The 11,211-nt window shown below is 57.5% G+C and overlaps 1 protein-coding gene across 1 annotated transcript; it reads right to left on the reverse strand.

Moving 5' to 3' along the window:
* Nucleotides 1–1,838: 1,838 nt before the first annotated feature.
* Nucleotides 1,839–10,620, reverse strand: LOC149860501 (RNA-binding protein 4-like). Its single transcript, XM_090055107.1, has 4 exons — nt 10,464–10,620; nt 8,890–9,312; nt 4,665–5,354; nt 1,839–2,503 (listed from the first exon to the last, which is right to left on the reverse strand). The coding sequence occupies exons 2-3, from the start codon at nt 9,299–9,301 to the stop codon at nt 4,672–4,674; spliced, it is 1,095 nt and encodes a 364-aa protein (XP_089911233.1). The 5' UTR covers nt 9,302–9,312; nt 10,464–10,620; the 3' UTR covers nt 1,839–2,503; nt 4,665–4,671.
* Nucleotides 10,621–11,211: the final 591 nt, after the last annotated feature.

Raw genomic sequence — 11,211 nt, forward strand, 5'->3', positions numbered from 1 at the left:
AATTAGTAGTAATGCATGGTGAACTTTGCATTTCTCATGCCCAAGTGCAGAGCTTGCTGTTGGTGGAGTGTTTATTAAAATATCCAAAACATCCCCTTTGTCCTGCAGTCTCTGTTCCTTGCCTCGGGTGACTTGGTAGTTCAGAAGCGCGTTCTAAAGAAACAGGTCCATCCTCTTAATCTGGGTTTAGGAAATTATGAAGTATCTGGCTTTCAAGCCACCTTAAATCATGACATTTTGTTAAAAACAAAAATGTCATCCTGGGTCAGACCAATGGTCCCTCCAGTCCTGACACTGGCAGGGGTGGATGGCACAGAGCTGGGTACCTCTAGAGCGATCTAGTGCCTGTTCAGTACCCTCCTTGCCATCCACTATGTATTGGGTTCATCCAGTCCCTTGCCAGCTGTGGCAATGAATTCCACAAATGTAAAAAAATGTCCTTTTGCACACCATGTTTCTGGTGTGTAGAACTGCACAAGTGGGGTGCAGGAGGAAGTGCCCAGTAGTACCACAGCATCCTAGTGGTATGAAAAGCTGGTGCTATCACAAAAAGGGAGGCCAGGCCAGTTCATGTCAGTACTACTGGTGGTCCTCTACCAAAGCTATGCACTCCAGAGCCAAGCCAAAGAATCCTCCTTGCTATTTACCCACTCTGTCTTCCAACATCAGATTACAGCTGCAGCCCTGGGCTCTGACCTTGCCCTTACCAGTGAACGAAGGCAGGAACTGGTGCCAAAACATCATGAAGAGCCTTATAGCTGGGCTGTCCCTTTTCAGGGGAAATTTAACCATGTAATTCCTTCTTTTCCCTTTGCAGGGAGGGGTCTGACCACGTGCTACCTCTCACAGTGCATCAGACTTTCTAGAAGCAAGCAGCAGGCAAATAAGAGGGGGGGGCACATGACTGCTTGCTGGATAGCTTTCCTTATTTTTCCTCTCTGAATAAAGACCATGCCCTGTATAGGCTGCACTGCCTGTGAAAGGCTAAACTCCCTCTGAGATTAGAGCCTGGCTGCCCTTTATCTGTGTTTGATTAGATGTGCACAAGTAAATGGACAGACCTGATAAAAGCCCACCAGCTCCCTGCCTGTGGATGGGTTGAATGCTGTACTGTAACTCTGACCCACTCCCCCACACACACTGACTCACTCTTGCACAAGGCCTACTTGTATTTCAATTCCAACTTACTCTTGAAGCACTGAGGCTGTGGAGGAGGAAAGCAGCAACATAAAACTTGGGGAGCAAGGTGGGATCATAGCAGTAGTAACTCTGAGGCCAGGAGGGTAGGCTGTACCCTCAGGCAACCACAGCAGGGACAGGCTCTGGTACTATGGGGGCAGGGAGAGATCAGTCAGGCTATGTACACAGTGTTACTAAGGATATGGCACAAGCAGTGGAGATCAGGCTGGTGCACAGATACAGCAGTTGAGGGCCACTGGGCAATGTGAGAGGTAAGAGAAACCCAAAGAAGTGCAAGTCAAATCTCACTGCCATAGGAAGAACCCAAGCCAAGCTCAGCACCCACCAGCGGAGGTGGTTGCCCAGATTCAGCCCTCTGTAGCATTTATTATCTCTAAGGGAGCTCTGCTGAGCAGCTGTAGGAGCACGGCCGGTTCCAGGCTTCAGGCAATGGGAGACTTCTGGGAAGGAGTGCAAAGAAAGAGCCACATCCAACTGTCCTCTCATGCATGCCACCCCAGGCATCAGGGCCTCCGTCTCTAGCAGCAGCGGCGGGGACAGAGAGCTTTGCTCTGTTCCTCCCACCCCTGCCCAAACCCAGTGCATGCACCCCCCCCCCCCAACAACCTCCCGGTTACACAAGACACAGATGTCAGTCCGTCTGTTACAAGCATTTATTTTTCTGGAAAAAAGGAGTGGCAATCAAACACTGCTAGACCTACCCCCCCACCCTTAAGTCCCAAGGGAAGGGCAATCACAGCTTATACTCCAAAAAGAAAAATGGTCAGGGTAGAAAAGACAACTCCACATCAGAGGCCAGAAGTACAGGAGGAAGCTTCGCGTGGCCACATCAGATACAACACTTTGTACTGAGGAAGACTGGACTAGTCACCTTTACAACACACGCACACGCATGCTTTCAGAAAGGGAAGCTACGCACTGGACTGCCCTAGAGGCAGCAGCCTCCAAGCACATCTCCCAAAGGGAAACAAAAAGCAAGCTAGCACTACAACTACTCTAGCTCAAAACCTAGGCTACGGGTGGAGTGTAGTAGCTCTGGGGGCAGGAAAGGCTCTGCGCTGCCAGAGGAAGTGAAATAAAAGGAAAAAAAAGGAGAGACTGACACTAATCAAAGCATCGCCTGAAAAATAGAGAGGGAAGTTAGGCAGTTTGCTTTCACTAGGTTCTGGAGGGAGGAACACGCATGTCCGTTAAAGGCAAACGCGACTGGCACGCTTGGCAGCCCAGCCCAGCGCAGTGCGACACGCACGGTACAGATTTCATGTGCAACAGGAACCCCGACGTCCAGCCGCAAATATCCTACCTGAAAGATAAAAAGCACAGTTCGTTCAGAGGCCCGGAGACAGAGGTCTGCCTTGACACACGCTCGCGTCTCCTGTGCAGAGGAAGGGCATACGGCTGCCTGACAGCCTCCAATGTCAGTGTGAGAGCATACTTGGGAAAGAGGCTCCTGTGTTCGTGGCTGCTGTTCACAACGGAGGCAGGGAATCAGGCTTCACGAGACCGCATGGTTGCTCCTAGGTCCTGGCCAGAGCGAGGCCCAGCAGCGACTCTGCTTGAACCCGTTTGCTCCCCTGACGGGTAAATACACCTCACACTGACTGTCACGCTGCCCTGTGACCTCCAAGGGCTCCAGCTGCTTGCACATGGATGTCTGACTTTCTCCTTGCTGATCAAAGGCTGCGCTCTGAAGAGTTACTCCAAAAGCAAGAGCCGCTCTCTCTTGTCTAAAGCAGGCTTTCTAGTCCTCACCCTGCCTTCCTAGCCTGACTGGTGCAGCACTGTCCGGGGGCTGTAGGCAGATCTGGTGCCTCTGCGGCTGCTCCTGGCTGGGCCCAGCTCAGGCTTTCCTGTGCTTGCGACTTCTGCCTGAGGGATCGGCCATCTCAATCCTACTGGGAGACTGAGCTGAAGCTGTGAAGTGACCCCAGTCAAGTCCCTTGGAGGGCAGACAGGAACATGGCACTTTGTAAAAATTCTGCTTTTTAGCAATTAAAAAAAGGGTTTTAAAAAAATAAAAAGGGGGGGCAGGATTTAAAGCCCTGCTCTTCTAAAAGAGGTTGGGAACCACTACTGTATACTGGCACAGGAGTGGCAGAGCCGGCTGCCTCCCTCCTGGGGCTGCCCCGCCACCCAGCTTTAATCCCATGCATGACTACTGACACAGCGGAAGCCGCTTGCCCAGACAGACAGACGGGGGTCCAAGCAGGGGGCTTGTGCCACAACCTGGCAGCCAGCCCTTTGCGGCCTGGTACCAGGCTACACCCTGGTGGTTGGGAACCTCTGTTCTAGAGGCTGGTGATTTCTGTCTCCCTGAACCATAGATAGCCACAGTGCTCTACAGTTGGATTCTGGCACTAGAACACCTTTCAGAATCTGACCCCATGTAAGGCTCAGCACCTCTGCACATGCTGGACCTCAAAGTGTTGCTCCAGCCCAGCAGGATCCTGCCTTTTCATGCCCCCACACCTAACTTGCCCCAGGAAGGGAAGGGGCAGGGCTCAGCAAACAAGCAATCTCTACCACACTGTAAAAGCAGCCCAGCCTATGCTCAGACCTCAGGTAAATCAGCTGAGAGTTGTGCAGGGCTTCCTCCAGCAACTCACTGTGGCCACAGCAGGGTCACAACCTGTGCTAGACAGCCATGGATCCCCCTCACCCCCAAGCTCTCGCTCAGGCTTTCCTGCTAGGACCTGCCCCCGACTACCTACATTTTGCAAGCACTGCACTGCATCTAGGGTGCTGCAGGCCAGGAAGATAGCAACCCAGTATCTTGGCGGGCTCCATACAGGGTGCACTCATCTGCTCCATGCTACACTATGTCAGCTCACCCCACTTGTACAAGACTACTGTGGGAGGCTGCAGCCTGCACAAGGCAACGGTGCAAAGGAAGCTACACCCATGCTCTGCGCTCGGCACCAGTTGGCAAGTCAGAGCCAGGAGAAACTTGCTTGCAACCTGGCAGTCTGGGCCCCAAAGCAACCCCCTACCAGTGTGCCATAGCCCGAGGTCAGAATGAACGTCGCTGCAATCTCCCCAAGAGGGGAAGGCTCTCAGCAGCCAGACCGACCAAGCACAAGCTGACAAGCTTTTAACTGCACAAAGCAGGGTGCCCTTGGCCCAACTACCCTCCCCGCCATGGCTGCTTCTGTCTGATAGTCGAGGGAGACAAAGCACCGCCCCAAATTTGTACACTCCTGTCCGTTACGCACACTGTGTACCAAGAGCTCTGCTGACAGGCACCTCAGAAACCGGCAGGACGTCTGTGTTCGACCCCACTTCGCCTCCACACCTCTGCCTTGGACAGTGCCTTCTTAGACCTAAGAGGACCCGGCATGTTATTATGGCTTTTAAAGACCCAGACTTCAATGCTTGACAAGTGACACGCAAGCAGAGAATCTGCTGCACTTGTCCTCAGAGCCCCAGGACAGACATCTATGAACCAGACCTGAAAGCACGCTCACCTCCGGCTCAAAACGCAGAGTACCGCGCCCTGTCCGCGTACGGATCCCGCCCGAACCGCTGCACGTCGTAGAGGGAGGCCGCCCGCGTGACCGACGACGCTGGGGACAGCTGGTTCCGGTCGTACGCGTACGCCTCTCCGACGGTGGTGGCCGCGGCTGCCGTGCGACGCAGGGGGCTCCTATCCCGGGCGTAATAGGTGGAGGACACAGCTGCCGCGGCAGCGGTGGCAGCTGCGGCGACGGCCGCCGCCGCGCCCGGGGTGGGCAGCAGAGCTCTATCGTAAGGGTCTAGGGTGGTGGGGAGGCGGCTGGCCATGGCTGTGGTGGCGGCGGCCATGGCCGTGGGCTGCACCTGGGAGTACTGGGCATACTGGGAGTACTGGGCCATGGTCTGCTCTGCATAGGCATCGTAGGCCGAGCGCACGCGGTAGCGCTTGTAGTAGTCGACCATTCCTCCGTACCCGTCATCGTAATACATGGTCTCCCCATAGCCCGTGGGGTAGGGAGTGCGCACTGCTCCGTACTGCTCGTTATAGGTCTCGGTAAAGTCAGGCACCTGCCCCGGGCGGTCGACTGGACACTCTTTAGACCAGTGCCCTTCCTTCCCACACCGATAGCAGCCACTCTTGTCTCCCATCCCGGGCGCGGTCCTGAGCCGGCTCGTAGACAACTGCACGCGCATCCGCTTGCCTTTAAGAAACAGACGCAAGAAGGGTTGCTATAAATTAACTGCCGCCACACGGGAAGCCCAAAAATCTGTTACAAAGACAGAGCAGAAGAAATCAGATTAAAAACATCAAAGCAAGGCCAACGGCTTTCCCCCCGGAACCGCCAGTCTGGTCTCTAGGCTACCAGCATCCTGCCTAGCTGATAGCTTCACGTTGCATGTCCTGCAGCATCTGGGTTCCCTGCTGGATCGAGGTTTACCTGCATGAAAAGTGCACAACCCCAAGAGCACCAGGGGGTGAGTCGCCATTGCAGCCACGGGGGCAGCCCTGCAGGACTGCAGCACAGACCAGGAGCCGCACAGCACTGACCACCTGACCACCAGCAACATGCTTACCAAGGGGGTTCCCAGCCCTGCCTGTTTCTCCCAGAGACATGATAAGCTCTCCCCACTGCAAGCCGATGCCTGGTGGTCCACATAGCAGCTAGACAAAAGGCACTGCATGCCTGCCACCCAAGCCCAGGAGGGAATATCAGAAGGCAGAAGGGGGAAGCTTGTCCTGAGATGGCTCCTCTGTACCTCCCAGAAGCCTGTTCTGAAAGGCTGCAGAAGCTGATGGACAGATATGGAGCGCAGGGCTACATGCAGGCATGGGCACGAATGGTTTTCTATCGCCGCTGCTCAGCAAGGGGAAATGATGCAAGGTTTTGGGTCAGAGGGAGCTGCTCTGAAGGCTGAGCCTTTTGGATCCAGGTGCCTAAGCACAGGGGCCACAGCAGGCTGCCCTTTCTGCTCTCCTTCCCTGTGGCATAGGCACCCCTCCACAGTAGCTCCTTGGGCTACTGTCATCCTTGCCTGTCTGGCTGAGTGTGTGCCCTACCTTGCAGAGGCGGTGGCTTACTCATTGGCTCTCATATGCTGTACCTCTGGGGCTGCAAAGGGCACTTTAATAGTACATTTGGACACGCAGAATTCAGATCACAGGCTACACACCAAGCAGCTTTGGCAGTTTCCTCCAGAAAGGCACTGGGGTGCTCATCACACTGAGGACAGACACTGAAGGAGCAAGGGGACGAGCACCTTCCGGGCCTGAGGCCACATTCAGATTAGGCAGCAGCAACAACCCTGGCTAACCTGAGCGCACGTGACCTGCTGAAATTCTCTCAAGTGCCTGGTTGCACAGCAACACAGCTTAATGATCGCCACGCACTGACGCAGAGATGAGAGGAGCCTCCGGCTGCACCACACTGAATCAGAGCGGCCTGCTCCTTCTCACCGCACAGCACTGGCCCCTCTGGGATCATCCCCTCCCTTCAAGAGGTGCCCAGGGACAGAGATTCCAGGTCCCATTCAAATGCAGGAACCCCGTCTTCGAGACACTGCTCCCTCCACATAGCTGCATGGGGCAGAAAGCAACGTCCCACCTCAGACTTATCTGGAGTGACCAGGCGGCAGCCAGTGCTAAGGTAACACTGCCAGGTACTCCAGAGGGAAGGGGACTACATGCCTGAAAGCAGGCCAGACAGGGAGAGGCTGCAGGTGTGGGGCTAGGGCTGGATCACACTGCACACGAAGCCTGAAGCAGCAAACTACTGAACGCAGCTCACCCAGGGGTCTCTCTGCCCATGTCCTCTACCTGGGAAGGGGCTCCATTCATTCGCCACAGGGACCTCATGCTGCTACAATCACTTCTTAACAAGTCTGAACGGCCAAAGCAACTTGGGCGCTTCAGCTTGTTTTGCCCTAGCACCGCCCCCCACCAGGTTAAAGTCCCCTGTGGGGGGGGGGGGGGGGGGGGTGTCCCTAGACCACACAGGCCATGATGTAATACACCAAGCCAGCAGGTGATGTCACTCCTTAACAAGGCAGGTACAGCCCTATGCCCGCTCCCCACACCCAGCGCACCAGCAAACAGTGGTCCTGGCACATCCCGCCTGAGACCTCCCAAGTGAGACAGCCCCACCCCCCACTCTATGGTCAGGCCAGCCCACGTCACCCTTAGTGCCCTCTCTAGCCCTGAGATGGAGTCCAGCTTCCCCCTGGAGATGCAAGATGATGTCCAAGGATGGGTGCCAGAGCCATCTACCAGCACCCTTGCCTTCAGTGCTGGAACCGGTACAAAGATGGCCCTTATACTACCAGGACAGAGACAGCTGGCATGTGGCGCCGGCCTGGCGCTGATCCACACCATGTACGTTAACCCAGACACCCTACTGAGTCCCCAGATTCATCGACCTACTCAGGCACACATGGAGACCTCCGCTTAGCACACAGCAGCTAACGAGCACACTCAGTGCTCTGCTATAAACCCATGGGCAGGCTCCACTGCCTGGTGCCAGCCCCTATAAAAAGAAATTAAATTCCTGGGCCCATTGGCCACGGGCGGGAGACAAGCAAGGATGCAACGAACCTGCTGAGTGAAGCATCGTGCCATCCCTGGGACCTCAAAGGCAGGATGGCCCCCTTGCCTGGGTAAGGAGGGCTTGCCTTAGCCCTTGCAGCCACCACATGGTCCTGCATGCCACCCCCCACCAATGGCTCCTGTGGCCAGGCAGCTGCCTGTGTGCTGCACAGGCCAGGCTGCGCCGCACCCCCCCCCCCCAAACTTCCTCCCTTAAGGCATCTGGAACAGGCACCAGACAAAGAACATTTTAAAAACCTTGCTGGTGGCCCCCTGGCTGTTATGCAGTGCCTTGGCCGAGTCTTCTAGGCTGCCCAGGGAAGGCAAGAGGGCAAGTCCAGTGCTCTCTGACCGTGCTGGAAAGCTACAGTGTGGCCTCAGTGCTCCAGTGGGGAGCAAGGGTGAGTGATCTTTAATAAAGGATTCTTATTCAAACAGCTGCCTGCTTTCAAGTTAAAGGGGAGTGGGCACAAACACCCCAAAGTCTAGAACTGCCCCCAACCACCTCACGAGGTGACTGCAGAACCACTGGAGTAGAGAACACATCTCTCAAGACGGGCAAAGCTCAGCCTCCTAGCGAGTGTAGCAGCCTGCTCCAGGCCACCTTCACCCCTCAGGGAAAGAGGCCGACTAGGCTGCTTGCAGGTCCCCTGAAGGGAAGGCTCTCCAGCTCCCGCTTTCCTGGGCAGTGCAGGGCTTCACCTCCATGCACTCCTGGAGGCAGGGCACCAACATACCCCAGCCTTCCCCACCTCCGCCTGCAGCCCAGGGCACCTCAGACCATGCTGCCCGGCTCCTGGCACAGCTCAGCCAATGTCCCTCGTTCCCTTAGTACATCCAAGCAGTAGCTGCAAGGACCTGCATAGCTCCTTGTTCCCAGTCCCTCGAGACCCAGCACAGAGAACAGGCAGAGTGACCTCACCTGCCTGGGAAGTGAAACACACACCCAGGCTGAAAGCATCTAGAGCTAAACCTTGATTCCTCAGATCCCAACCCCTGCCCCTCCCCAAACAATTCTGCATGCTTGTTCTCGAGGCCCTAGCAACCCCCTCCCCTGCCCAGGGCACTGTCCATTCATCCAAGCCCACTGGGCCCCTCCAGCTGACCTGTTCCTGGCGCTACCTAGTCCTAGTGGAGGCTGCCCTGCCCTGCGTCACCTTGGAACTCGGTGTTGTCGAGGCCCCGGATGGCCTCAACAGCATCTTCAGCCCGCTCCATGTGCACAAAGGCATATTCCTTAACGATGTCGCACTCGATGACGGGGCCGTACTCCTCGAACTTGGTGCGCAGCTCCAAATTGGTGCAGGTGGCGCTGATGTTGCCCACGTGCAGCTTGGTAGAGGCCTTGCTCTTGTTCTTGCTGGCCTCCACGTTGATGCAGACACCGTGCAGCTTGTGGTGGTGCAGGTTGCGGATAGCGTCCTCGGCCGCCGTCTTGTCCTCGATGTGCACGAAGCCGTAGTTCTTGATGATGTCGCATTCTAGCACCTTCCCGTACTGCTCGAACAGCGACCGGATCTCCTGCTCCGTCGCCTCCCGCGGCAGGTTCCCGATGAACAGCTTCACCATCTCAGCACGGCCTGGCGGGAGGCAGGAGGGGGAGACATTCAGGAGAAGCGCTCACCCCAGGGCCGTGTTCCCTCACCTCTGCAAACCAATAGACACCCCCGCCCCACACAGCCCTGTTTGGCCAAGGACAGATGTTACTTTTACCATGCAGTTAGCTCATTCATTGCAAGCTAAAATCAAATCGTGCCATACCTTCACGGAATCAACAGTGGGAGAAAACAGCAAAAACCCACAAAGATGGTCCACGTTTAATGTGAAACCTATTTTGCTTGGCTTGCATACCTCCCTTCCCAACAAGCTCAGGGCAGCTGACAATGGGAGCAGAAGCAGAGCATGCCCAGCTTCTCTGGTCGGCCCAGTCACAGGCCCCAGGGAGGATGCTGAACACCCCCCAGGACACACCACCTGGGCTCCTCAGGGAATCGGCCCTGCAGTGGGGCAGCTGGTACACATCCCCGGTGCCAGCATGACCCAAGACGCGCGCAGTGCTGGACACATTTGGCAGCAGGCTGGCCTCGAAGGGCATGGCCGCCACCTCTGTGGGGCTAGCTTGTGTCCCGCTTTCAACTGAACAGAGAGGGCGGCACCGCGCTGGAACAATCTCCCCAGAGAGGCGGCGCAGGCTCCGTCCTCAGGGGCTTTTAAGGCCTGGCTCAACAAAGCCCTGGCTGGGATGGGGCAGGCGGGGCTGGTCCTGCTTGGAGCGGGGGATCCGACTAGATGTGACCTCCACAAGTCCTTTCAGCCCCCCTTGGCAGGATGCTATGAACGGCGAGAGCCGACTGCAACCCTCGCCCCACCAGCGACCCGGCGCGGGGCCCGAGCAGCACCGCCGAGGGGAGCCCTCTGCCCCGCGCCCCCCAACGCCTTCAGCACCCCGCACCGCAGCCCCGAGGCCCCCGATGGGTCCTCCTACCCGCCCCCACCCTCCCCCGGTGCGCGCGGAGCCCTTGTGGCACCTCTCCCCGCCCAGCCCGGGCCCTCGCTGGGAGACCCCCTGTGACACCCGCCCGAGCCGGGGCCCGCAGGCACGTGGGTGGGGCCGTCCGAACCCCTCCCCGACAGCGCCCACTGCTCGCCCCACTGCCCCCTGCTACCCTCCCCCCTCGCGGCCCCCCCGGCCCAGCCCCAGCCCCAGCCCCAGCCCCAGCCCCAGCCCCACCTCAGCAGCAGCAGCAGCGGCGGCGGCGGCAGCAGCAGCGGCGGCAGCAGCAGCCCCTCCCCCTCAGCGCGGCCTACACAAAATGGCGGCGACGGTGGCAGGCTCGGCCCCAGCTCGAGCCCACCCCTCTCTTCGCTTGTTCGTTGGCTAGGGGTGCCTGTCGATCACGCTACAGGAGGAGACTGAGGACCAAAGGCTGTCGAGCGTTCTCAGCGTGAGCCCGCCCCCCACTCTGCCGCCTGGCTGGGGTGGCGTCATCGCTGCGGTCGAGGATTGGACGAGCGGGACAATGGGAGTGTTCCATTGGGACGAGGGATGGGGGGGAGCAGACAGAACAGTTTGTTCCTTGGGGCGGTTCCACTACGGTTCTGTGTGGGATTGACGAGTCCCTTGGGAGTGGATGAGGGGGCACTGATAATGGCCTGTCCCATCGGGCCTCTGGATGGGGGAGCAGTGATAATGGCGTGTCCCATTTGGGTCTCTGGATGGGGAGCGGTGATAATGGACCGTGCCATTTGGATCTCTGGACGGGGGGGTCAAGTGATAATGGACTGTCCCACTGGGTCCTGATAGGGAGAACACGTCATGGACCATGCCATTAGGGTGCTGGATGGGGGTAGTGGACTGTACGTTAGGAGTCTGGTGGGTGCCCCTCTACTGGGGCAATGGCACACCCCATGGGGCTGCTAGCAGGGGGCAGAGGGGTGCCCAGGACTGCACCCCATTGGGCCAGCTTGCATGGAGGCCT

Source organism: Crocodylus siamensis, chromosome 6 (assembly GCF_052110815.1).
Source record: "Crocodylus siamensis isolate JL-2025a chromosome 6, ASM5211081v1, whole genome shotgun sequence".
NCBI classification, from domain to species: Eukaryota; Metazoa; Chordata; order Crocodylia; family Crocodylidae; genus Crocodylus; species Crocodylus siamensis.

Excerpts from the sequence above, each read along its gene's own strand:
- LOC149860501 (XM_090055107.1), bottom strand. The coding sequence starts at position 9,301 with ATGGTGAAGCTGTTCATCGGGAACCTGCCGCGGGAGGCGACGGAGCAG. Across the intron at positions 5,355-8,889 it reads CGACAACACCGAGTTCCAAG|GCAAGCGGATGCGCGTGCAG; the intron begins GTGACGCAGGGC and ends TGTTTCTTAAAG.